We start from the raw sequence: 24,474 nt of genomic DNA on the forward strand, positions 1-24,474 counted from the left end.
TGCGGACTAAGATCTACGATCGTATGATACCAGTATACACCCTGCAAGCTCTTTTTGCAAGAAGTCCGGACCATGCGCGCGCATGCGACCTGCTGTCAAAGAAAAGATTTATCCTCCAGTACTAGTCGCAAATCCCATTTCCTTCCGTTTTAGTTCCCCTTCTAGCTCTGTGGCTGCTTACTTCGAGACGAGGTGTTGGTTCAATGATCCATGGGTAGCGATAAGTTTCCAACCACCCAGCGATACGGTCTTGGCTATGAGCAAACAGAATGACATTTACCGGTAACTAGACTCGAAGGTCAGTACTTTACAAGAACTTGCATGATTGATATGCATTTCCTAAAGATATAAAGTGCGACTACTTTGGTCGCTTGAGATTGAGAAGTTCCTGGATTTCCTCACCTCAACCAGCTCGCCTTCTTTATAGGTCTATTCGTCTTGTCCCGCCGCATATGGGAAACTTCAGTACGGCAAGGATGTTTTTTGTACCTCTGGCTCTGCTTTCATTGGGCCTAGGCGGCGTAAATGCCGTCCCTATGCCAGCCCCTCAAGCACAGACAACGGATGCTCCCAATGAGTGTGTCCCAAAGACTAGCACGCGCCTTGGAATCGACACTACTGTCCCCAATCTGGCAAGCTTTGTTAGCGACCTCAATGGGAAATACTCCACGTCGGGAATTTCATGGTCAGGAACTCGCATTCCGATTCACACGAGAACTCTAAGCTACGAGGGCATCGGTCTTGTAACTGCTGTTGCTTATTATGATTCTCATGCGCTTGAGTCCGACGGCTACAGAATTGTGAGCAGTGTTACTACCATTCCATGCGTCACGACTCCCACTCTTCCTCCCTCCCCAACCGGTTCCATTTGTAGTGCGCACGGCGACCATTGTAAGTATTCTTAGCAAACCATCTCGGCCCTATCTTCATTAGTTGAGGTCTGACAAATTCTATCCAGGGCATTGTGAACCATACCCGTCGACGACTACCACTGCGGATGGGGAATGTACTCCTCACGGCGACCACTGGCATTGCCCTCCCGGAGTCCCAGAACCCACTACACCCCCACCACAGACTACTACAACCACGCCAGCTGCTACCTGTGAACCTCACGGTGACCACTGGCACTGTCCACCGGGTGTACCAGAACCTACCACCCCTCCTCCACAGACGACAACGTCTAGGACGACTACAGTCGGTACTTGTGAGCCGCACGGCGACCACTGGCACTGCCCACCAGGTGTCCCAGAGCCTACGACTCCTCCTCCTCAGACTACAACCTCAAGGACTACTGCCACAACAGTGGCAACCTGCGAACCGCATGGTGATCATTGGCATTGTCCGCCAGGAGTTCCAGAGCCCACTACCCCTCCTCCTCAAACTACAACTACATCAAAAACTACAAGTAGAACCAGCACCACAATTGGTACTTGTGAGCCACATGGTGACCATTGGCATTGTCCACCAGGAGTTCCAGAACCAACCACTCCTCCTCCTCAAACTACTACTACGAGAAGAACTACTACGACCACTACACCAACTGCCACTTGTGAACCGCACGGGGATCACTGGCACTGCCCACCAGGTGTGCCAGAGCCAACTACTCCCCCCCCTCAAACCACAACTACGACGAGGTCTACGACAAGAACCACAAGTAGAACTACCACAATTGGTACATGTGAGCCGCATGGAGACCATTGGCATTGCCCGCCTGGGGTTCCTGAGCCAACTTCACCACCTCCACAATCTACAACCACCAAAAAGACAACCACTACACCTGTAGCTACCTGTGAACCGCATGGGGATCATTGGCACTGCCCACCTGGGGTGCCTGAGCCCACCACTCCCCCACCGCAGTCAACTACAACTAAGAGAACTAGTACCGTTGGAACTTGCGAACCACATGGCGACCATTGGCATTGCCCACCCGGCGTTCCTGTACCTACCACACCTCCTCCACAAACCACAACTAAAAAGACAACCACTGGCGCTCTAGCCACTACTTGCGAGCCTCATGGAGATCACTGGCATTGTCCGCCAGGAGTACCAGAGCCCACAACACCACCAGCTCAACCCACTACAACCAAAAAGTCTGCCACAACTAGAAGGACTACTACTCCAGCTGCTGCTACTTGTGAACCTCATGGGGATCACTGGCATTGCCCGCCTGGTGTTCCCGAGCCCACGGCTCCACCAGCACAAACAACAACTAGGAAGACTACTACTGCACCAGGATCGGCGGCTTGCGAAGCTCATGGTGACCATTGGCACTGCCCCCCTGGCGTTCCAGAGCCGACTACCCCTCCCGGTGGAAGCAACCCAAATCCCTCAACCACTGGTGGAAGCGGAAATGGCGAGTGTGAAGCCCATGGCGATCACTGGCACTGCCCACCCGGCGTTCCTGAACCTACAACTCCTCCTGGGGGCCATCAGCCATCAGCTCCAAGTTCAAGTGGGGGTGTAGGCCAATGCGAGGCCCACGGTGACCACTGGCACTGTCCTCCTGGCGCTCCTGAGCCAACAACCCCCCCTGGTAGCAATCCAGAACCCACAAACACTGGTGGAAGTGGAAACGGTGAGTGCGAAGCCCATGGCGATCATTGGCACTGTCCTCCCGGTGTTCCAGAACCAACCAACCCTCCAGGATCCGAACCTACAGATGGCGCTACTCCAACTGGTGAGTGTGAAGCCCACGGTGACCATTGGCATTGCCCTCCTGGTGTTCCAGAACCAACCAATCCTCCAGGCTCTCAACCCGAACCGACGGATGGCGCTACTCCAACTGGTGAGTGCGAAGCCCATGGAGACCATTGGCATTGTCCTCCTGGCGTTTCGGAGCCAACCATCCCACCAGGGTCAAATCCCACAGATGAGCCAGTCCCAACTGGAGCTAGTGAATGCGAGGCCCACGGTGATCATTGGCACTGTCCTCCCGGCGTTCCAGAGCCTACTAATCCTCCAGGTTCTGAACCCGAACCTACCGACGGCCCAACTCCAACTGGTGAGTGTGAAGCCCATGGAGACCACTGGCATTGTCCACCTGGAGTCCCAGAGCCCACCTACTCTCCCAGCCAAAACCCCACCCCACTCCCGGTTGTAACAGGTGGCCAGTGTGAAGCCCATGGAGACCACTGGCACTGTCCATCCGGGGTTCCCGAACCCACCACTCCACCTCCAACTGACGGAAATAACCCTACCCCAACATCCCCTGGTTCTGAAGAATGTGCCGCTCATGGTGACCATTGGCACTGTCCTCCAGGTGTCCCAGAGCCCACTTCTCCACCTCCGCCCGCTCCTACCGATGATGAAGATGATACCCCTGGTGAATGTGTCGCCCATGGAGATCATTGGCATTGTCCTTCCGGTGTCCCGGAGCCAACCTATGCTCCTTCCCAAACAGTTGATCCTCTTCCTCAATATACCGGAGCGGCTTCCAGCTTGTTTTCTTTCTCCAATAAGAAGACTATCGTTGGAGCCGTTTCCGCCAACATTATTCTCTTGGTTTTGTTCCCCTTTGCATAAGCGGAATGCCCCCTTTTATGTGAATTTTTTTTCTCACTTAATTTCTTAATGTTAATGTATTGATTTACGTGAAATGACGTTTGGAATTTCAAGCTCCCAATCTTGAGGTGATTGTAAATTAGAGCTAGTGGAGGAGGTTAAAGGATTAGTTAATGTTTTTATGCAAGATTAACGAGGATAACTTCCATTTATGCTGTTACAACATAACATTACTACTTACTCCCCTAAGACCGCTATACGTAGAGCAAACTATACTCTAAAGTCCGATATCGTAAGGTAGTAGCTGCTAAAACAGCACATCATCTGACATTATAGTGTTAAATTTGGAATAAAATATATAAAAACATAGTGGCAGTATACATATATAGAGTATCATCAATAGAAATCCAGATAAAATTAGCGATAACTACTTAGTATTAACGGAAGGTACTTACAAGCTCAATCTGTGCTCAGCTGCAGCTGCCCAGGGGCCAATATGGGACTAACTAGGGGATAATTAACCACAGCCAATGCAAAGTGGCGCCAGGTTCACTGAGTACAGGGACTGCCAGGATCAATTGGGTTAGCTTACCGACAAAATCCAACATGTGTTTGTGTTGCTGAGAGTTTATGTGTGTAACCACTACGAAGAGGCTCAACGCTGTCGCCAACAGCCGACTGACTGCAGCTGTCAGTTGCTAGGAGATATCAGATTTAAGAGAAACCTCAAAATGCGGTGCATGTTAATCGCCTTCAATAACCTCAATGATATCCTTGGGGATGAAGATTACTTCAACTCCATCATCCCCATCTATCCCTTCATGAAATCAATCATCACCTTCACCTCGAATTCAACCACGTGCTTTCAATATTAATACTACCCACGCGACTAGATCGTCAAGCAAACTCTCAGTATGAAGACTCAATTGCTGCTCGTTTGCATCATCATCGCTCTTCTCTCCACCATCACGGGAAGCCTCCCCGTCAAGCAATGGCCTACAGCTCCTAACCGTCAACCCCATCTGACCGGTCTCCAATATCCCTACTTACCAACCAAATCTTCCACCTTCACTGCTCAGTACAAGGAGTTTTTCGAGGCAAAAGCATCCGGCGAGCTCCCTCCACAGGCCACGTTTCGTCCCGACTCTTGGTCGCAATACAACTTCCACCTCGAAAAGCGAGATATGGAGCCTGAGGATATGGGCTATCTCGGTATCAAAGCCCTAGACCTCGTTCTTGCTCAAGAGAACACGACCGTGTGTAATATTTCCGAAACTCCAAACCATTACTGTCCTAAAACGTCCGAGCAACTTGCCCGAGAGTTGGGTGAAGCCCGTCGAGGGCTCTTCTCAGGGACTACACTTGGCGTCATTTTCGCAATCGGAATGGCATTCACCTATTTTCTTAGTCACCATTTCGTCCGATATTTCGAATACAAAGAGAGATGGCACATAGAGCGTGCTAGACTCAGAACTATCAGGAGGGTCAACCGTGAAATGGTCAAGAGGGGCTTAGATAATCCTTACCATGAAAACATCGACCAATGGCTCCTAGATCATCCACCAAGCCTATTCTGGGCTACCATCTTCGAAAGCGAGACCTTCATCGCACTTCTTTACTTCATTGAACGCCGCACTGCATCTGTTGGAAAGTTCACTGGCATGATGAAACGACCAAAACTTGGAGATGAAGCCTCTGGAATTCCTCTCAACAGCCCTCGAGCACGCCGTAGATATCGCAAAACGTGGAGACGTACCCCTATCCGTGTCAAATTTCTCGAAGCTCCTGAATCTGAATCCGAATCCCAAGTAACCCCCGACACAGTACAAACCCATGGAGAAACTAGTGATGCAGCTCCTACCGGTCCTCTGAAATTTTTTCAGTGCCCCAGTTGGTACCAACCACCCCCTAGCAACCAGCACCAAGATCTAAAAAGGGAAAATCTCCAGATGCCTAGTGGGTTTGGTGAATCTCCCTGGCGGCCTGAAGTCAATACGAGTTCTGAGCCGAGCTCTTAGGAAAACGCCTTCGGCCCGTGGATTCTATACGCCGAGGACCAATGCTAAGCGGCTGGATTATCTCTTTATCGACAAGGCTGTTTGAATGAATAGCATATTCTGGTTCCTCACAAAAATTGAAAGCTTCAAAAACTCCAGGGTTTACTGCTGTAGCCAAATATGTTAGACTTCTAATTTCATGTATTTATTCGAGATACCCCTGTTGTATTGTTTGTAATCCCGTCTTCTTGCTTTGTTCCTTGCTTCAGTCGATTATTTCTGCTCTGCTCAGTTCCCACGTTTCCCACCCCCTAATTCCTATTTATTTATACGTATGTGTGGTAGCAGCTGATCCTGGGGGTGAAATAATATTTTTACCGAATCTAGAATCTATTACGGTGTTTCGTGTATTTTTGTCGGACCCTCTCGAACCGGGCCGAGTCGTCCATTGTAGGCTGCGATCTTCACGGAAAAATTAAACCAACCTTCTAGCCTCATCCTAGGGTATTTCCAAGCTAGCTAAGTTGCCTTATGTGCCAGAATTGCAAAATATCCTTGATCAGCGGGCAGTAAAGTTTCTATAACCTCGGCTCAGTGGATCGTATATGTATATGCATATATTTCCTGACTGGGAGCTTGCAAGGCAAAGGAGTCGGGTCGACTATAGATATTGATCCTTCGATACGTGCATGCACAATGGCCACGCGCACTTACCGAAGTATCTTGACTTCGAATTAATCGAAAAGAAACTATCGAAAAAATACGCTACCCGACCCAAGAGCCATCGATCCAATTGAAAGTTCAAGCCTTGGAAAATGCTTGTTCGATGTCCCAGGTCGGGTGGAGACAAGGAGCAGGGCAATATTCAATTTCTATTGGTAAAAGCGAGTTTCGCCACAGCTCCACTTATATTATGGAGGTCGAGTGGGGGAACGTTTTAATATCGACGAGGGACTGTGCAGATACGCTGACGTACACGCTTGGACGGCTCGGTCGTAAACCCGAATTCTGGTTTCGACGTCCGAAAGATATTATATGAGTGATTCGTGAAAGCAAAATAAATGGGATTCATGATACGATTGTCCAAACACTCAGTTCTGGTTCCGCTCTCCGATATCGGGCATTCGATATATACTGTCAAGCGCGATGCAGTCTTCTAATAATCTTAACTCGATTGTAAAGTGACCCTCACGCAATACAACTACACTTCCTCAATTGTAATTATATAAGAGCTCTCTTGGCGTAACGTTAGGGCACAATGGCACACTGAAGACACAATTTGGGGGCTGGAAAATCCTGTAAAAGATTTTATCTGATCACGCAGGGTCAGGAATAAAGTTATCAGATTTTTCGTTTTGGCCTTTTCCATTTCGCTAAAGTGGCAGCCTGGTTCTTGCAGGTGTCGGTACATACCGGTCGGAACATCTGGCACCTGACAGCTCGCGCCCGATGAGCTTGATGTTTGGTATGACTAACATACGAGTACGTAATTTGAATTAAACCGACGCATACTCTACTCTTATGATGTTTTCTTCGCAAGGGACTCGACTATTTGGCGTCGATATGGTTGCGAATTGATTGGTTAGAAAGTAAATCATAATATTCCTTCGAGTGATAATATACCCCGATATCGTATACATACTACTTTCGGTTCATGTCCATGACGTTCAAACATGTTACCGCTCGTTCAGGCCCGAGAAGTTTTGCCGATTGAAAAAATTGGCCGTCTTTGCCAATAACCTTGCAAATTATGCTCGTTTGAAGCAGGTGCCTCGGCCGCCGGGCTTCTTCGCTCGCCCACATCATGCGGATCTGATAAGATTACCCTAGCATGCCACACCCCCAACACGGAAATCCCCCATGCATGTGTACAGAGTGCGATATTGGGAATTAGTTTCAGAGCTAGCCATGGTTTTTTCTGCTGTCGAAATTCTAGGATGCGGGAACAAGGAAAGTGTCAGCGTATGGAAGGAGCCGGTAGTACAAATTTCATTCCTGGCTTTGGGACCTTTGTGCAAGGAGGGGCAAGATGACCATAAGCAAAAGCAAAAGCTAGGGTCAGGGCCTGGTGGGATATTTAAGCCAGCTGTTTTGGCCCTTTCAGATGCAGGATTTATCTCTTTGGAAGGTTGAAAGCTTCCTTATTCTTTTAATTTTACCTATATTCTACTTTAGCCATGAAGTGGTATAACAATCCGATTGTCAATCCCTTCTACCGTGACGAGCGGGACGAGGCGCCAGAAGTGATTGCGAAAACCGCCCCAACCGATGAGAAGTCCTCGCCGACAACTAAGGAAGGAAATGTTCAAACTGCAGTAGCACAAGACCCTGAAAAGGGTTCTGCACCACAGTTTATCTCTGAGAGTGTGGAAGATCTGAATAACTCGGACTTCCAGTTTGGTATCAAGAAAGTCGAGGCGATTGCGACGATATGGTCAAAGAAGGAGCTGTATCTTCTCTACGCTTGGTAAGTATCAGCATCTTTTGAATATCAGTGTTAGGTATTTCAACGTTTTGGGACTAATAAGGTTCTGATTAGGATATGGTTAATGTACTGCATTCTATCGCTTCAGAGTCAATCGTCCTTTTCGCTTTTCCCATATGCGTATAGTTCGTTCAACGGTCACAGTTTGATATCTACTTCCGCAGTTGTCGCCTCAATCGTCGGTGGTGTCCTACGTCTTCCTATTGGCAAGGTTATCGATATCTGGGGCCGCGCAGAAGGATTTGTTATCTTCGCGATAATATTCCTCATTGGGCTCGTTATGCTCGCCGCTACAGACGGAGTCGCTACATATGCTGCTGCGTACGTATTCAATCAAGTGGGATTCACGGGTATTTCGTACATTATGGCTGTCTTTGTGGCGGATACAACGAGGTTGAGGAATCGAGGGTTGATGTTTGCTTATACCTCGTCGCCGTATATCATGACGACATTTTTGGCCCCAAAATTGGCACAGGCTTGGTTGGACCACTCGACTTGGAGATGGGTATTTACTATTTTAGTCAACCTTTTCACTGATTTGAGTCTCACTAACTTTGGGATCAGGGCTTCGGAGTCTTCTGTATCATCTTGCCCGTTGTCTTCGCTCCTTTTGTAGCATTATTATTTGTTAAGCAGAATCAGGCAATGAAGACTGGTTTGCTTAGGAAAGAGAAGAGTGGAAGAACATTAGTTCAAAGTTTGAAGCATTATGCCATCGAGTTTGACGGTATGATAGTGAACCCTACCGCGCGATAGAAGCCTTAGCTGACATTGTTCCGCAGCCGTCGGAATGTTGATCCTTATGGCCGGGTTTGTCCTCTTCCTTTTGCCATTCAATCTTGCTGGCTCTCTCCCAGAGTCGTGGAGACGCAGCGACATCATTTCAATGATAGTAGTCGGATTTGTTCTCTTGGTTTTTTTCCCAGTCTACGAGAGGTATTGGGCACCCAAATCTTTCATTCCATGGAGGCTACTCCGTGACCGAACGATCTTTGGGGGTTGCTTAACAATTGGCAGCTTGTTCTTCGGCTTTTACTGCTGGGATCTGTATTTCAGTTCCTTCTTGCAGGTCGTCTTTAACCTGGATGTCACACAAGCTGGATACGTTGGTAATATTTACAGCATCGGTTCGACATTTTGGGCTATTGTGGTCGGATAGTAAGTCTAGACTTCTTGTGCCGACGCTCCACATAATCGATAGAAAGGCTGCTAACGAATCTCACCCCCGTATAGCCTTATTCGCCGGACGAATCGGTACAAATGGATTGGAGTTTTGTTCGTACCTGTCCATATCCTCGGTGCCGGCCTGATGATACATTTCCGTCAACCATGGCAGTCGATTGGATTCGTTATCATGTGCCAGATCTTTATTGCCTTCGCTGGCGGCAGTCTCGTCATCTGTCATGAGATTGCAGGTCTCGCTGTCGGCACACATGCTGATATTGCCATGATCCTCGCTCTACTATACTTAGCCGCAGCAATCGGTGGAGCAATGGGGAGTTCTGTCAGTGGCGCTATATGGCAGAATACTTTCCCAGAACTCCTCTTCAAGGCATTACCCGCAGAGTTGAAGGGTGAAGTGGCCAACATCGTGTACAGCCTTCCTACACAACTAAGCTATCCTCCTGGAAGCCCTGGTAGGGACGCAATCGTGTATGCTTATGGGGTGGCACAACAGAGAATGTGCATTGCTGCCACAGCCATGGCGTCAGTGACACTGGTCGGGGTTTGGATGTGGCGGGATATTAGGTTGGATAACAAGAAGCAGGTGAAGGGGACTGTCCTGTAAATTAAATGAGACATACATACATACCTTAGTACTTGTTCCTAGATCTTTACATAGATCATACAAAGTAATGCTAGAAGAGTCCTTTTTCCTCCTCCATTCACTATTGTCATGCATTCTTGTGATGGTGATGCACTAATATTAATATTTCGGCAGTTGCAATTGGTGTTTGGGAATGTGATCTGGAGAGAAGGTTACCGTGTCGATGTGTTGGCGTGTTGGCGTTTGCCTTGTTGTCGTGTCGCGTGTTGCGACGTCCCAGCATAGAAACTGGGTGTGGTGGCCAATCGTTGACTCCGCCTCCTTTTGAAGGATTTCCTCCAATTCTTCTTCTTTCTTCTGTCCTCTTTCTTCCTCCATCAACCTCATCAACCTCCATCGTCTCTACGTTCCAACCCAACAAGCCGACTTCTAACGCATCATCTCGTGCCTAAGCCTCTTCATCTTCATCTTCGCCCTCTATCCTCTCCACTAAACTGTCTGTTCTCAGAATCAGCGGCTTCACGTCTCGAGCCAGCCTCGTTAGCCTCACCAGTTTCATCGCGATTACGCGCCTTTGACTCTTAACAATAACAAATAACAAAACTGTAATACCATCCCATCCCGTCCATTTGCTCAAACTTCATATTATATCACTATCCTTCGCCTTTCGGCTTCCTTCGGTCCCTCTTCAAACTCTTCGGCTGCCTCCGATATCATCCTAACTCTCATCATCTCAAAAGTTTTCTCTACATTTAACAATCTCTTAAAATGGCCTCCAATCTCGACCGCTCTCTCGATGAGATCCTCAAGGACAAGAAGGGAGACGCTCGACGAAATAACAAGAGGGCTGGCCCCGTCGGTGGAATTCGCAAGCGTTCTGCTCGTATTGAACAGAACAAGAAGAAGGCCGCTGCTGCCACACCAACAGGTCCAGCCAAGAAGGCAGACACCAAGAAGGATGGAAACGACACCAAGATTCAAGTTTCCAATCTAGTGAGTAACCAGACCCGTACTATAGATATGAGATCATTCACTAACATCCACTCGTCAGCCTCTTGACGTAAACGAAAGCATGCTTCGTGTAAGTTCTTGAACGCCAAACCGTGCGTCAGCTTTTTACCGCTTTACCACACCAATCTTTTCACCATATACATCATACCTTATCTTGACCGACGACGTTGCTACTGGGATGACTCATATTTCGAATATTTTCGATTCAAGTCTGGTTCATTCAGAATACAACATTTCTCTATATGGAAATGGTGTAGTTTAGACGCGTTTTCCAACCTTGAGCTATGTTGAGAGGCCGTGTCAAATATAACCACCATCCTGAGGGTGAATTTGGAGCGATTTAAATGGGCGGATGATGGTGGTATATATTGGCACAATAGGTCTTGATGTTTGGACATACTCTGCATGCAGGCGAGTTGTCCATAACGCTCGCGCCCATTTTATGGCATGATGGGTTGGCTATACTCTACAAGATGGGACAGATAGACCTCAGAGGATACATCGGGGCAAGCTACTCTTGGCCCTTTTTCGAGGCAGGCCATAGCTCGTTTAGTGCTAGATCTCCAGGTGTGACACAACAGATGGAATACTCCGGCTTTTGGCTTGCAGATCGTGGAGGATGCAGCTAAATCGCTCAGGATTCTATCGTGTCTTGGCTCCGTTGATGGAATGGCAATTACTTCAATATTGTTCTCGAAAGGTACACTAGTCTCACTCTCCCAGCTACATGAATCGGCAAGCTAACATCATTTAGGCTCTTCGCGACCCATCGATAACTTGTTGATGAAACTTAGCCATGACTTTGACTTTGCCGCCTTGGAGCTTCACTGACTTGCCATCAAGCCATCATATACTGAGTTGAAAGTCATCCGACTACGCAATGTTGACGTTTAATGATCTGGACCATTACCAAAAGCTACAAAAGATTACCAAATCGTCGTCCGATTTCGCTGGATTTATGATACCATGTGCAACTCTCGTCGTTCATCTACTCACAAATTTTATATGCGGCATTACGATTATTATTTTGACATGGTCAACTTTTGTGGGAAGCAATATCTGACAGTACCATTCTGGTCTTTCTTTTACGGATATATAGGAATATTTCACAAACGTTGTCGGTACTATTAAAAAGTGCAACTTAGTCTATAAAGCTAATGGCCAAAGCGCTGGAATTGCAACTATCGAGTTCCACAAGCCCGGTCACGCCAACATTGCATTCGACAAGTTTAATGGACGTCTCGTTGATAACCGCCCTATGAAGGTTAGACACCCACTCTCCCAACCCGGGTTTCCCAGGTTCCTTCACTAACATATAGTTCCAGGTGGAGATCATTGTTGACCCCACTAAGGTCGCTTTCGCCGATCGCATTAGCGGTCCATCAAAGCCAGCACAGAAGCCAGCCCCCAAGCCGGCTGCTAACAAACCAAAGCCGGTGACTGCTGGTGGTCGTCCTGGCGGGGCCGGTCGAAATCCTCGTGGCGGCCGCGGAGGTCGCGGGGGTCGCAAGGGTGCAAGTGCTAGCGGCTCGGGAATCAAGAGAACTACTAAGACCGTTGAGGAGCTCGACCAGGAAATGGCAGACTACTATAAGGGATCTGAGAATGCCGCCCCCGCTACAGCCCCTCAGGTCGATGCCGCTGTTATGGAAGATCTCGTAAGTCGTCCAGTCCACCCAGATTCTCAGATCCTGACTTGACTACTTGGTGATAAAGAATACTCTATCAACAAGGCAGTCCGAAAAGGGTCCGGCTGTGTTATGGGGGATTATTAGCTAACCAATAACTTCTCTACCCTTAGTGAATAATAACGGTTCAGTGGGAACATGCATAAGCTTTTTATTTTTTCGGTTGACCTACCCACGTATCACGTTTTAATATGAGGATGGAAGATGGATGGATGCACGGAAATAGGTTTTGTTACGCTATGCTATCTTTCTTTTGTTTTTGTTTTCGCCTCTGATCATGCCATACGCTTCTCTTGATTATACGCCTATCACCACCCAAGATGATTCGAAGTCTCGCGGTGTTTCAATACCATTCTTGCACATACTTGTCGGATCTTTCCTCATCGCTTTTCGTTTACGCATTCTCAGAAATGTTTTTTGAACCTTGCCAATGCCTCAGTTGTCTTAGTTAACAGGAAATTATCAAATCGGAGTTTGTGGTGGAAAGTTGTCAGATCGCATATGATCCTCTCAGGATTCTGTAAACTATTCCCGATCTAATCGGGCCTACACGCCTCATCCGTTGCTCTCGAAAACAAAATGGGATTTCTCCTCCAAACACAAACATTCCTAGAATAAATCAGGCCGTATACAATAGGGATTCTCAAATGTCACCTTGTTATGTCATGATATCACGTTATTTACTCCACAGTTCATCAGCGCGAGTATGAAATGACACTCAAAGCGTCCCTTCTCGCTGTTTCATTCTGTAAAAAACAGGGTTAATGATAATAACTATGGCTCAGACAACGCTCGGTGTTTCTCTTATACTCTTAATTAAGTACCTATACAAGTACTAAAGACTTTAGACGTAGTTAATGTGCATTAAGCACATGTTTTGATATCCCACCAGTACTATGAACGTCTTAAGCTTTCTCAAGCCGGACCCGTGCGCCGATTAGTACTATAGTACGGGTTAGCTGCGTAACGGCTCCATGCATATAAGTAGATACATCCTCTAGGCCATATATACATATAGTTTATGGTGTTGGTACTGCGATGGTACATGTATACAGACAAAGACTTGCATATTTTGAGACCTTAGCAGTTATATAACTCTAGAATATGTACCTGTAACGACGAGGACTGCGGCAGGGGGGTCCATATTAGTTTTTTATTTTCAAGTATCTTTTCAGTATTGGTCCTTGAGCTACGAATTGAAGCTTAAGCTGTTAGATGGCTGAGAAATTCCGGAAACATATATTGTACTTACAGTTGTAGGGTATATAGGTTGGAACGGTGCTATTCTGTTGTCATGAGTCCGTGCGTGTATACCTAATATAGGCCAGTATTCAGCCACTGTACGATGGGAGCCATTCACAGCAGAATATTAATGATGGGTCGGCCGGTCGTGGAAAACTGTAATTTTAGATGTTCGAGACTCCCACGCGGTTAAGAATTACTAACATACATGTGCCACTCGCAGTATTTTGGATTGGATGTATCCCCCTCCGAAACATTCGAAGCAAGCGACATGTTGGATTTTTGGCTCATATGCTTGCATATGCCTGCTCTCGGAATTCGGCTCAATAGTACAGCAGTTGGATATCCAGTTGCAAGGGATAGTCCAGGTCAGTAAACCGAAATTTCGAAAGCCCGAGCCTGAATATTCCGGGCCACATGTTATGAGGCGCAATTCCAGCATTAGCAGAGTTATATGTTCGCAATTCGAAGCTTCCAACATTTCAACCTGACGGCAAAATTAACGCAGCATCGATTTTGAATAGTTTCAAACAACTGTACTTCGTGCATAATGCAATTTTCGTGCGGGGTTTCATCAAAATGTTGTATATGTGAGTGGCATGTCAGTTAACGTTCTTCAGCTTAATTACTGCAAGACCAACTTCACTGTCTGCTCATGCTTATTTATGGCAGCGTACAAAACTATAGATCTCCTAGGCGTCAAATAGGGGGTGTCCTACACACACGCATGTTTTAAGATTGGTAGGAGCCTCGAGGCACTTTGGGGGCTGTGGTAAATCTTCCGCATTGGATTACCGACGAGCGGTCTAGACTAGACTTTGACATCAACCAACTTTGAATTCATGGGAGTTATTATCGGTTGATCGAGCCTGCCTTTAGGAGTACGAATTCAAAAAATGGGAGTGTTTACTTCGAATATCTGCGCAGTTAAGCCTGTGCAGCGCCTCTAACATCGAACTGTGTTCATGAATATAATATGTCTTGCACCTCCCCGCAATTAGCTGTGCCTTAGGGAGACCGAGTTCTTGTTTCAATAAACAAACTATAGTACTGGGAGAGCTGGTACATAGATGATACAGAGCCGTGACGTGTTTGCTATTGATCATGATAAAAACTATACTAAATGAAATTGGGTCTGGGTGATTAATTGGTTGAATACCGGATTTTTGAAAATAGTTAACTCGAGGCAATCGGTATTGCTATGCCTTTGTATCTTTAGGCACAGAGTATGTATACATAAATATGTATATATAGAGGCTATATTCTTCTGTTTCAAGCTCATGTTCAATCGAAACTATCAACTAGGACACTATTGCTGGAAAGCTTCCATCTGTTGTGCCAAAGGGGCCCCAATTAAGCATTCGGTGTTCACTTATATTAAAGGTAGTTTCAATAGTACTTCGTATATTGTTCATTCAATTGATTGTTTTTTGAAAGGTTTTACTTCCCTCCATCTCTTCCGCTGTTCTGATCTCGTGCTAGTATCTTGAGAGTCGAGCACGTACGTATACATAACTCGGGATTCTGGTTGAGAGGTAGAGTGTCCGATCCTACTCAAACTTCAAGATGCTATTCTCAAAACTCTCCGTGCACGTGGTGTGTTTTGCAGTCCTGGCGACCGGAACTCTAGCTAGGAGCCCTGGGAGGCATGCTCGACGTTTCTTTCAAGACGAAATTGCACAAGTGAGTTTTATTGTAATTCCTTCTTTGCCAAAGCATTTAAGTACTTTAGTACAATTTTAGTACAGTGGGAGACAAATATTTCCCAACAGCCGACCCTACTGTCATCCTGCGAAGACTTTATCTCATGTGTTAATAATTATTTTCGTAGCCAACCCCAGTGATTACACCCACTCCAATTTTGCCGGCTGCAAAGCTCAAGGCTAGGGATGAGTCTACTGGTAAAACAGAAACGTTCGAAACCGACACCAGGGAACTTCTACGTCCAGTCTTTACCACTATCTTTGCTGACCCCGCAGCCCAGACCACAACCACTGCTTTGTTGGCGGCCGATGCCGATGCCCCTACCCCGAAATCTACTGGTACCGGTAATCCCGATCTAGATTTTGAGGATGATCCATTGGAAAATGACAACGAGACGACTACTGTTAAATACACTTATACGAGCCCTCGTACCACCACTAGTCTCACGAAGTTTATTTATGATGACGACGACGACACGACTATGGGGTATACGACCACCGTACAGAACACTAGTACTCATGCCACCACCACCATCACCACCACTAGTAGTGGTCATAAGTTTACGCCAACTTCTATTATGGACGACGATATGGATTATATGGATGAGACTACCACTAGCACTGTTAAAATGACCAGTTCTCGCTCTACTAGCACCAAGAGTACAGCCTATTGGACCGATGATGAGAGTGAATACACTCACACCTCCACTTACTCTAGTCATTATTATAAGAGTACGAGTTTGTATCCACCCACTTGGACAACTCCTACCAGTAAGTGGGACGATAGCCACCCATACAAAACTAGAACTAGTGTCTATGACGAACCAATGTATACGGTATGTATATCAAACTCTCATCTTTAAATTAATACTCATCCCACGCGAGATACATGCAAATCTTCGGAGGCACTTGATTTAAAGCTAATTATGATTTATCAATTACTATTCTTATAGACGGAACCAAGTGGATCTCCTACAACAAACACAGATAGTCTCTCCCCAACAAATATCATTGATTTAAAGAAATTCAGAGCCATCTTTGGAGATTCTAATGCAGCGAGTATCGACTGTAAAAGCCTACCAGAAGGAACGATGCAAGGAGTTGCTGTCAAAGACTTAGTCAACATCCTAAAGCAACCCGATGGTAACGTTTACAATATCGACAGGAGTGGATGTTTCCAAGCAAAATGTATTGGAGACTACGGAGTTCTTCGACTCTGCAATATAAAGCCTGTGACGGGGGTTATGTCCTTCCGTGCTGCAGAAGTGAAAGCCCTCCTAAGCTTCCTGCTGCAAGCCATTAGACCAAACTGGGAAGCAGAGCTATCATTTAACTTCAACAACTTGATTTATCAACCAGACGCTATCACCTTTTGTGGAACTTCGTATAATGCCCCTCAACAGCCGATGCCAAAGCCGGGAAGCCCCTTCCTCCATGGCATTAAAAAAGCCGCAACTAAACAAACTAAAGATGCTCTGACATACTCACCACACATTGAGAAAATCAATATGCCTCTTTCATTCCAGCCGAGGTTTCCCAATTACTGGGATGAAAATCTGGGCGTCCCTGTGAATAGGGAGGCTAGGTTCAATGGCATCATTTCGAATGCTGAGAAGGGATGGGCGGTTGTCATAGATTCGGTTAGTAAGGAAGATTTGAAATGCAGTTCTGGTAATAACTTCAAGACGACTTGTGGAACAGCCGATGCAAAAGATCCCGAAAAATGCGTGTGGGATAATACGGTTCCGAAGCCGTACTTCACTCCTGGAGATGATATGAGCCAGGATAAGACATAGTGTAGGTCTGTACTTAGGTAAGTTCTAACAATCTTGTTCCCGATAGCTTGGTCATACCTGGGGGTTACTAATTTTTTTATGTGAGCCGTAGCATGAATAAGAAGCTTTGACATGACATTGGTTTCTCACAACGGTGTTAGATCCCCAGGATATCCCTTTTACATTTAATCGAAATAAAACTATAAGACTCTCTATAGGCCTACGTTGGGAAAAGAAGAAGAAGAAAAAAGGCCAATCAAAAAATTTGTTATGTAATTTACCTCTGTTTCTGAAGTTGCGGTGCTCGTTAGGTCTTAATTTGTGGATATATCATGTCGCAGCGAAGGCTTTGTATTTCGGTATTCTTTTCGAAGATTGATTTTGGCGTCTTAGAAGGGTATGCAGTTTCAAGTTGGTTTAATCGTATCTTCAAGATTGTAGTTATGTAGTTATGTGAGTTAAGCTACCATGTATTTAGTACAAAAAGTCATGTCCGGTCCGAAGATTCCTGTATCTAATTAAATCGGTTATCATGTTTAAACAACTTCAACCAGGCAATAAGGGTCTTCCATACGACTTGAAGGCTCCCCCTGTGTCCTTTAGTCTAATAGCAAAAGTTGGGACATGGATATTTTCCAACGGAGACTTTCAATTTGAGCGTTTGGAAAAGCACTGATTCTTGCTGAACCTTGACCGCCTGATATCGATAAATTGCAATAACCAGATTATTCTTTTTTCTTTTCGTGCTCCTAAAAGCGTCAAACAGAAAATAAACATTGATAGCGCCCAAGTAATAGTGATATACAGATGGATTAATATTCCTTCATCTCCCCAGAATACCCCTCTTGAAGCCGCATTCTTCCCATGCCATGGATTACCAAGCTCCAATCAGTCCTGCGAAGGTGTCTCTGGAAAAGTACCAATGCTAAACTGTGAGGAGGAACATTAGCATGGATATTTAAACCACACCAACTACTACTTTCATGTGTATTTCTTACTATTATTCCGTATGTCCCCCTTCTTTTAAAGACTATTCCCTAGCATATTCCCGGCCTATGCTCCATCTATTCCAATCTATTGTTTGCTTTGGCATTGACGGCTAGGAAGTGGTATAGTACGATGAGGCCCATCATGACACTTCCGAGGAAGATGGTAAGGGAGTTCAGTTCGTTATCTGTGATCATTGTGTGGGGATTTCGGTATTTCGGGGGCAGAAATCAGGACTATTATCGCGTTTTAGGAGTTAAAAAACCGATTTCGATGGAATATATCTCGTAGTCTTTTACTTCGATTGTGAAGACTGATTGTGGAACTTTGAAGATATGGTGGGTTGCAATTGAGGGAGACGGGAAAGTGGTTTACGTGTTAAGCAAACGGGGAAACTGACGTTGGTTGTTGGGTTCGCGATCAAAATTACCTGATTCGGCAATGTTTTAATAAATTACCAGATTCGGTAATTTAGCTGAAAATTCTGGGGCCGAAAGTAGCTGATTTTGTGACTCGCCCTTCTCTGCACCACCACAAACTGCAATTCAGTTCTCTCTCACCATTCCTCTATCTCATGACCTCGAGCTCAAACCATCTACCGAACCCCGACCTACTCGCATCACCTTCATAACTCCGAATATCCCTCGTTACCATCCAGCTCTGGGTTCGGATCTAATCGAAAAACTCGCCTTCGAAGGGCCGACATTGCACTACACTACTTTTCCCCACAAGACCAAAACTTCCAAAAGGAAGCAAGCAAACCGCCACAATGCCTCCGAAGAAAGCTCCAGAGCCAAAGAAGGCCCAGAAGACGGTGGATGATAAGGTATTTCTATGCTCCGTTTAACTACATTCTCGTATGTCTGAATGATATGAAATAGCTAACTCTCTCCTCTATAGACCTTTGGCATGAAAAACGTATACCACCCACCCAACCCACCACCCTTCGCTTCTCCAGACCCGACAGCAGGATTCGACTAACACCCCACCTCTCTACAGAAAAAAGGCGGAAAAGCGCAAAAACAAATCAAACAGATAGCATCACAAGCTGTAAATGGCGCTTCACCTGAAGAGAAACGGAAAGCAGCCGAAAAGGCTGCAAAACTAGCTGAGAAAAAGGCTGCTGAAGATGCAAAGAAAGAAGCTGCATCTCTGTTTAAGCCTTTGCAGGTGCAGAAAATCCCTTTTGGAGTGGATCCAAAGTCCGTAGTCTGTGTGTTTTTTAAACAGGGTACTTGTGAAAAGGGTATGTTCTTGCCTTTTTAAAAGTTATATATGTGGGAGGGTTGGCTGGACGGCGAGCTAATTCAATAAATGTATAGGTAAAAAGTGCAAATTCTCGCACGATTTAAGCATAGAAAGAAAGACAGAGAAAAGGTCGCTGTACGAGGATGGTGGCGAAGGGTCTTCTGGGGCTGTGGATGCTAAACAGGAGACATCCGAAAATTGGGACGAAGCCAAGCTAAGGGAGGTCGTAATGTCAAAACACGGAAATCCCAAGACCACAACAGATATTGTCTGCAAATACTTTATCCAGGCTATCGAAGATGGAAAGTATGGTTGGTTTTGGAATTGTAAGGGCTCTGATTCTACATGCATCCGATGATGGAGGAGCGCTAATTTGGTGTACATCAATAGGTCCGGGCGGTGCCGATTGTAAATATAGACACGTTCTTCCACCAGGCTTTGTTGTAAAAACTTCTGCTCAGCGAGCCCTTGAGAGGGAGGAACTGGAGAAGAATCCAAACAGAACGCTGACAATGGAGGACTTCTTGGAAACCGAGAGACACAAGCTTACGGGCACTCTAACACCCGTCACAGAAGAAACATTCAAGAAGTGGAAGGCTGAGAGGCTGAATAAGAAGGCTGCAGAGGAAGAGCTACGGCGGAGGAAAGAGGAAACCGGTAGGGAACTGTTCGAGAAGGGTGGCTGGCAAGACGATGATAGTGAGGCGGAGAGCAGCGAGGAAGAAGTCGAAGGCAAGGGTAAGGGCAAGGCGGACATATGGGATCTGGAACAATTACGAAGAGAGACAGAGGCGATAGAAGAAGAACAAGAGGCGGAAAGAATAAGGGTTGGTGGCGCACTAGACTAAAGTTGCTAGCCAGCCGACTGTATTTGTACGATGTGGATATTAGGCTCCGCTGCCTCACCATTTGTTTGCCTGAGAATAACCCCCTCTCGGCTCTTTCTACGAGGCTATTCTTGCCCGTCGATTGCCATTCCAACCTCTGATCATGGAGGAACAGATTTATCAAAATCTTGACATGGTAACATGTAGTACATCTTATGCACATCAAAAGTATTACTGGATAAGCATTTTCCCATGCAAGTAATTAAGTAGTGCTAGCAGCCTACGCGGCATTATTGGTCCCAGAATTAGCATTAGAGCCACCGCCATTATTACTTCCGCCCCCACCCCCTTGATTCCCCCCTCCCCTCGCATTCCCTCGACCCCGACCACCCCTAGGCCCGAACGGGCCGAACGGTCCAAAACCCCGTCCTCCTCTTCCTCGTGGAGGTCCGTGATGGTGGTTGTTGTTGTTCGCAGGCGCTTGTTGCATGCTTTTTGGACCTGTTGGGATACTAGCTGTAGAAGACTGGGGAGTTGGCGCTGGTGTAGTTGAAGACGCAGCAGGCTCAGAAGCCTGGGCTGTTGGGGGCGGTGGCGTTGCTTGAGTCGAAGTTGCTTGTTGTGCGGGTCCTCTGTTTGGTCCTCCGCCTCTACCACCTCTCCTACTACCCCGTCCCCTATGAGCTTGAGGCTGAGCTACAGGCTGTGTGGGCGCTGGGGTTACCGTGGCTGGGTTAGAAGTAGTGTTTTGATCGGTATTTCCGGCGACTGCTTCGGTTCTGCTGGCTTGGCTCGGAGTAGATGTGGGAGCGGTTGGCGTGGATGAAGCTGCAGTTGCTTCATCTTTGCGTCTATCTCTATCCCTATCTCTATCCCTGTTCCTGTTTCTTGGCCTCTTACTACCCTCGGGTTTTGTAGTGGCAGCAGGTTCTGGTGTTGGTTTCACTTCTGATGATGATGCCGGTGCCGGTGCCGGTGCCGATGGAGTAGATTGAGAGTTTGTCGATGCCGTAGCATTCGACGACGGTGAGGTAACCGTCGTAGTGGCAGATGAGGCTGTAGCTGGTTTCTCGGATGTCGACTCAGCCCCTCTGTTTCTTCTTCCTCGTCCGCTAGTTGTAAGACCCAGGTCCCTTTGAAGAATGGCGGCGGCAGATAATCCTGCGTTACCTCGTTCTCTCCTAGCGGGTCTAGCTGGCGGCTCGGTTGAAGACTTGCCTGATGTTGTCGCCGGAGCACTGGCAGCGGCCGATGCGGGAGTGGAGTTCGAAGACTTCTTATCTACCTTCTTGCCTTTTTCTCCAGACGAGCCAGCCGCCTGTTGCGAGACTTTCTCTTTCTCCCTCTCTTTCTCTCGTTCCTTTTCCTTTTCCCGTCGACGTTTCCGATCCCTCTCTCGCTTCTTACCACCGCCCGATGATGTAGTCGATTTGGCATCATCTTCCTCCGCAGCGAGAACAGCAGCCTTGCCCTTGCCCTTCTCCTTAATCTTCGGAGCAAGTTTCTGCTGCTTGATAAATTCGACTAACGGCGTAGTAGTGACCTTAGAGCCAGGCTCCATGATTGGGGCCTCATACGATGGTACAGGAGCCGCGAGTGGGTCTTTGTAAACTTTCGTTTCTTTCTCTTTTGATTTATCACCATCCCCTTCGGTTTTAGCCGAACTCGAAGCATTTGGCCCCGTATGTTTTAGATTTTCTAAGAAAAAAATGAAATCCGGGTCATTATCGATAGTACCGCTTCTAGCATCGTGCCGTAGGCGGCCTTTTTGTTGTGGGAACTTTTGAAATGGCGCAAATTCGACTTGTACGGCGTATTCTTGTCCTCGGGAGTCTGTCAGTGGCTTTCCGTTCAAGCCGGCTTTGATTTGGATGAGGGTTTCTGTAGATCGAGCTCTGGCATGTGCGATGGAGAAAGTTGTGGGTTTGTTGCGGCTGTTTTATGGTTAAGATGATGTGTTAGCTACTGTAGCTGCATTATTTATTATGGGAGATTTAAAGCCATATTACTCTTGAGGCACCTTGCCAGGTATAAAAGAAGACCATTCAACTGTATCCTTATTTATAACATCAGCGGTAAGAACGTTGTATTCCTGCTCGGTCATAGAGGCGGGTAGATGTCGAATCACGATCTTGAGCTTCGGCGCTGGCGGTGGTGGGGCCGGCGCTGGTGCTGCAGCCGGTGCGACAGACGGCTGTGACGCTGATGTTGATGTTTGCTGCAAAACTGTGATCGCGGACCCTTTCCCGCGGGTTCTGATCTTGATGAGACCCGGTGTCGCCATTGCAGCCGGGATTTGGAGAGGATCGGAGAGGATGCAAGGTGATGAGAGGATGGAGGATGGTTGATGGTTGGACGAGGCTTTGCATGCAGCTTTAGCCAAGCGTCGCGAGAGTGGGATGTGAACTGAGTCCAAGCGAGCGACAATCCGATGATGGTCACGTGACAGACAACATATCCAATATACAATACGTATCAATACTGCATTTCCCAAAGAGTCCACTTAAACATATTGTAGTTTCTTACCTTGATACAAAGGATTTCAATTGCCATACAATATCATATACGGTTCTCTTGCATCGAATCAGCGACCATGTACGTTGAACAAGTGCAAGCCCACGCCCACCATCATTATATCCGACTTCGGGGGGACAATGCATGACCATTTGCAATATTTGAACGCTAAATGCAATGGATTCCCCGCTCGGACAGCCCCAGACTACTCGGGCAGTACACATGTATGGTACTATCTTCGGCTAAGTTTATTATATATCCGGAGAATACTTGAGCATATATGCTGCAGTCTTTCGCTTTTATTCCCAGTTCTGCTTTTCTATACAAACTGAAATAGAGTATTACATGTACTAATACGGAGTAATATCAAACGACATTAATATTCGCTCCGAAAGCCGGGTTTTCTCAACACACAAATTCCAACAGAACCTGCAGAATTCGACTCATACGATACCAGTCAATTGTCCCAATGCATCAGTATTAATGCATGCAAGACAGCATTGCATTCCGAGGAAGTAAAAAACAAATTAACAGGCATTTTGCCGGATCGCTTTGGGTTCGACATTATATAAAGGCCGAGAGAGTCCCGATCGTGTGAATCAGCTTTCAGTTCATTAATCATCCATCGATGTATCTTGTGGGCTGAGATTGTTATACAAAAAGACACCGATAGATCAAAGGAATTCAATCGTCAACATGCCCCAATACTACAAAACCATCCCCTCAAACCTCAAAACCTGGGCCCTCTCTCAACCTCTCTTCTTCACTGCTAGTGCCCCCCTCAAAGGTTCTCATATAAACATTTCCCCAAAGGGTCTTCCAACATCTTCTCTCGCCATCCCGACTGAATCCACACTTCTCTACCTTGACTCTACGGGATCCGGTTGCGAAACCATTTCCCATCTCTACGAAAATGGTCGAATTACCATAATGCTCTGCTCATTCGATCAAAGTCCTCGCATTCTTCGGTTTTTCTGTCGTGGTCGGGTTGTAGAACACGGAACTGCGGAGTATAATTTACTCCTCCCGAGTCTTGGCACTGGGGAAAAGAGCAATGGAAAGGGGATACCCACTGCGAGAGCTATCATCTATTGCGATGTATTTAAAGTACAAACATCATGTGGTTATGGTGTCCCTCTCTTTCTGGAAGGTAAATGGGAGGATAGGGATACTTTAAATAATTGGGGTCAGAAGCAGGTGGACAATGGAAAGCTGGGAGAGTACCAAGTGAACAACAACGTGAGGAGTCTGGACGGACTACCCGGGCTAAGAAATGCAAGGAGGATGAAAGGAGAATGGACAAGGACGGTGGAAGGGTGGGTGGTGCTCTTAAGGGTTTGGGGATATCTCGCCTGTTTTCTAATGGGATTGTTCTTGGGTATTTTAGTTGTAGGAACCACCTCAGGCGGTCTAGGAGAAATCCTCTGGAAGCTAGATGGAAAGGGATTTGCTGCCGACTGGTGATATTCTAGTCCTTTCCTTATTTGCATGTATGTTGTAAACGCTTAAATCCCGTTTCTATTCACCTGTAACAAAAGCCCTAGGCCATTCCCGAGTAGCATAATTTGCATTATTTAGCATCGTAACTTGAAATCGTTAGTAAATAAAAAGAGGTCGCCAATTAACACGCAATAAAAGCGACAACCCCTCGAGTCTGCTTGATATCCTCTAAACGTATAGTTAGAAAACCCAAATTTCGCTGGTGTAATATGCTTTGTACAAATGCTC

The 24,474-nt window shown here is 46.5% G+C and overlaps 8 protein-coding genes across 8 annotated transcripts; 7 read left to right on the forward strand and 1 right to left on the reverse strand.

Annotated features, from left to right (window-relative positions):
* Positions 1-476: 476 nt before the first annotated feature.
* On the forward strand, positions 477-3,522 carry AOL_s00215g768 (uncharacterized protein; the record flags this gene model as incomplete). Its single annotated transcript, XM_011129970.1, has 2 exons — positions 477-891; positions 959-3,522. The coding sequence occupies 2 exons, from the start codon at positions 477-479 to the stop codon at positions 3,520-3,522; spliced, it is 2,979 nt and encodes a 992-aa protein (XP_011128272.1).
* An 893-nt stretch (positions 3,523-4,415) lies between these two features.
* AOL_s00215g769 (uncharacterized protein) lies at positions 4,416-5,519 on the forward strand (the record flags this gene model as incomplete). Its single annotated transcript, XM_011129971.1, has 1 exon — positions 4,416-5,519. The coding sequence occupies one exon, from the start codon at positions 4,416-4,418 to the stop codon at positions 5,517-5,519; it is 1,104 nt and encodes a 367-aa protein (XP_011128273.1).
* A 2,156-nt stretch (positions 5,520-7,675) lies between these two features.
* Positions 7,676-9,772, forward strand: AOL_s00215g770 (uncharacterized protein; the record flags this gene model as incomplete). The annotated part of the gene is made up of 5 exons (XM_011129972.1): positions 7,676-7,965; positions 8,038-8,488; positions 8,548-8,710; positions 8,766-9,141; positions 9,217-9,772. The coding sequence occupies 5 exons, from the start codon at positions 7,676-7,678 to the stop codon at positions 9,770-9,772; spliced, it is 1,836 nt and encodes a 611-aa protein (XP_011128274.1).
* Positions 9,773-10,519: 747 nt separating this feature from the next.
* On the forward strand, positions 10,520-12,566 carry AOL_s00215g771 (uncharacterized protein; the record flags this gene model as incomplete). The annotated part of the gene is made up of 5 exons (XM_011129973.1): positions 10,520-10,744; positions 10,803-10,832; positions 11,862-12,026; positions 12,088-12,420; positions 12,564-12,566. The coding sequence occupies 5 exons, from the start codon at positions 10,520-10,522 to the stop codon at positions 12,564-12,566; spliced, it is 756 nt and encodes a 251-aa protein (XP_011128275.1).
* A 2,692-nt stretch (positions 12,567-15,258) lies between these two features.
* AOL_s00215g772 (uncharacterized protein) lies at positions 15,259-17,191 on the forward strand (the record flags this gene model as incomplete). The annotated part of the gene is made up of 3 exons (XM_011129974.1): positions 15,259-15,375; positions 15,524-16,231; positions 16,349-17,191. 3 exons carry the CDS (start codon positions 15,259-15,261, stop codon positions 17,189-17,191), a joined length of 1,668 nt encoding a protein of 555 aa, XP_011128276.1.
* Positions 17,192-18,926: 1,735 nt separating this feature from the next.
* AOL_s00215g773 (uncharacterized protein) lies at positions 18,927-20,253 on the forward strand (the record flags this gene model as incomplete). Its single annotated transcript, XM_011129975.1, has 5 exons — positions 18,927-18,983; positions 19,058-19,075; positions 19,157-19,403; positions 19,480-19,731; positions 19,796-20,253. 5 exons carry the CDS (start codon positions 18,927-18,929, stop codon positions 20,251-20,253), a joined length of 1,032 nt encoding a protein of 343 aa, XP_011128277.1.
* A 259-nt stretch (positions 20,254-20,512) lies between these two features.
* AOL_s00215g774 (uncharacterized protein) lies at positions 20,513-22,516 on the reverse strand (the record flags this gene model as incomplete). Its single annotated transcript, XM_011129976.1, has 2 exons — positions 20,513-22,166; positions 22,242-22,516. 2 exons carry the CDS (start codon positions 22,514-22,516, stop codon positions 20,513-20,515), a joined length of 1,929 nt encoding a protein of 642 aa, XP_011128278.1.
* Positions 22,517-23,442: 926 nt separating this feature from the next.
* On the forward strand, positions 23,443-24,210 carry AOL_s00215g775 (uncharacterized protein; the record flags this gene model as incomplete). Its single annotated transcript, XM_011129977.1, has 1 exon — positions 23,443-24,210. One exon carries the CDS (start codon positions 23,443-23,445, stop codon positions 24,208-24,210), a length of 768 nt encoding a protein of 255 aa, XP_011128279.1.
* Positions 24,211-24,474: the final 264 nt, after the last annotated feature.

This window comes from Orbilia oligospora (genome assembly GCF_000225545.1).
Source record: "Orbilia oligospora ATCC 24927 unplaced genomic scaffold scaffold00215, whole genome shotgun sequence".
Lineage (NCBI taxonomy): Eukaryota > Fungi > Ascomycota > Orbiliomycetes > Orbiliales > Orbiliaceae > Orbilia > Orbilia oligospora.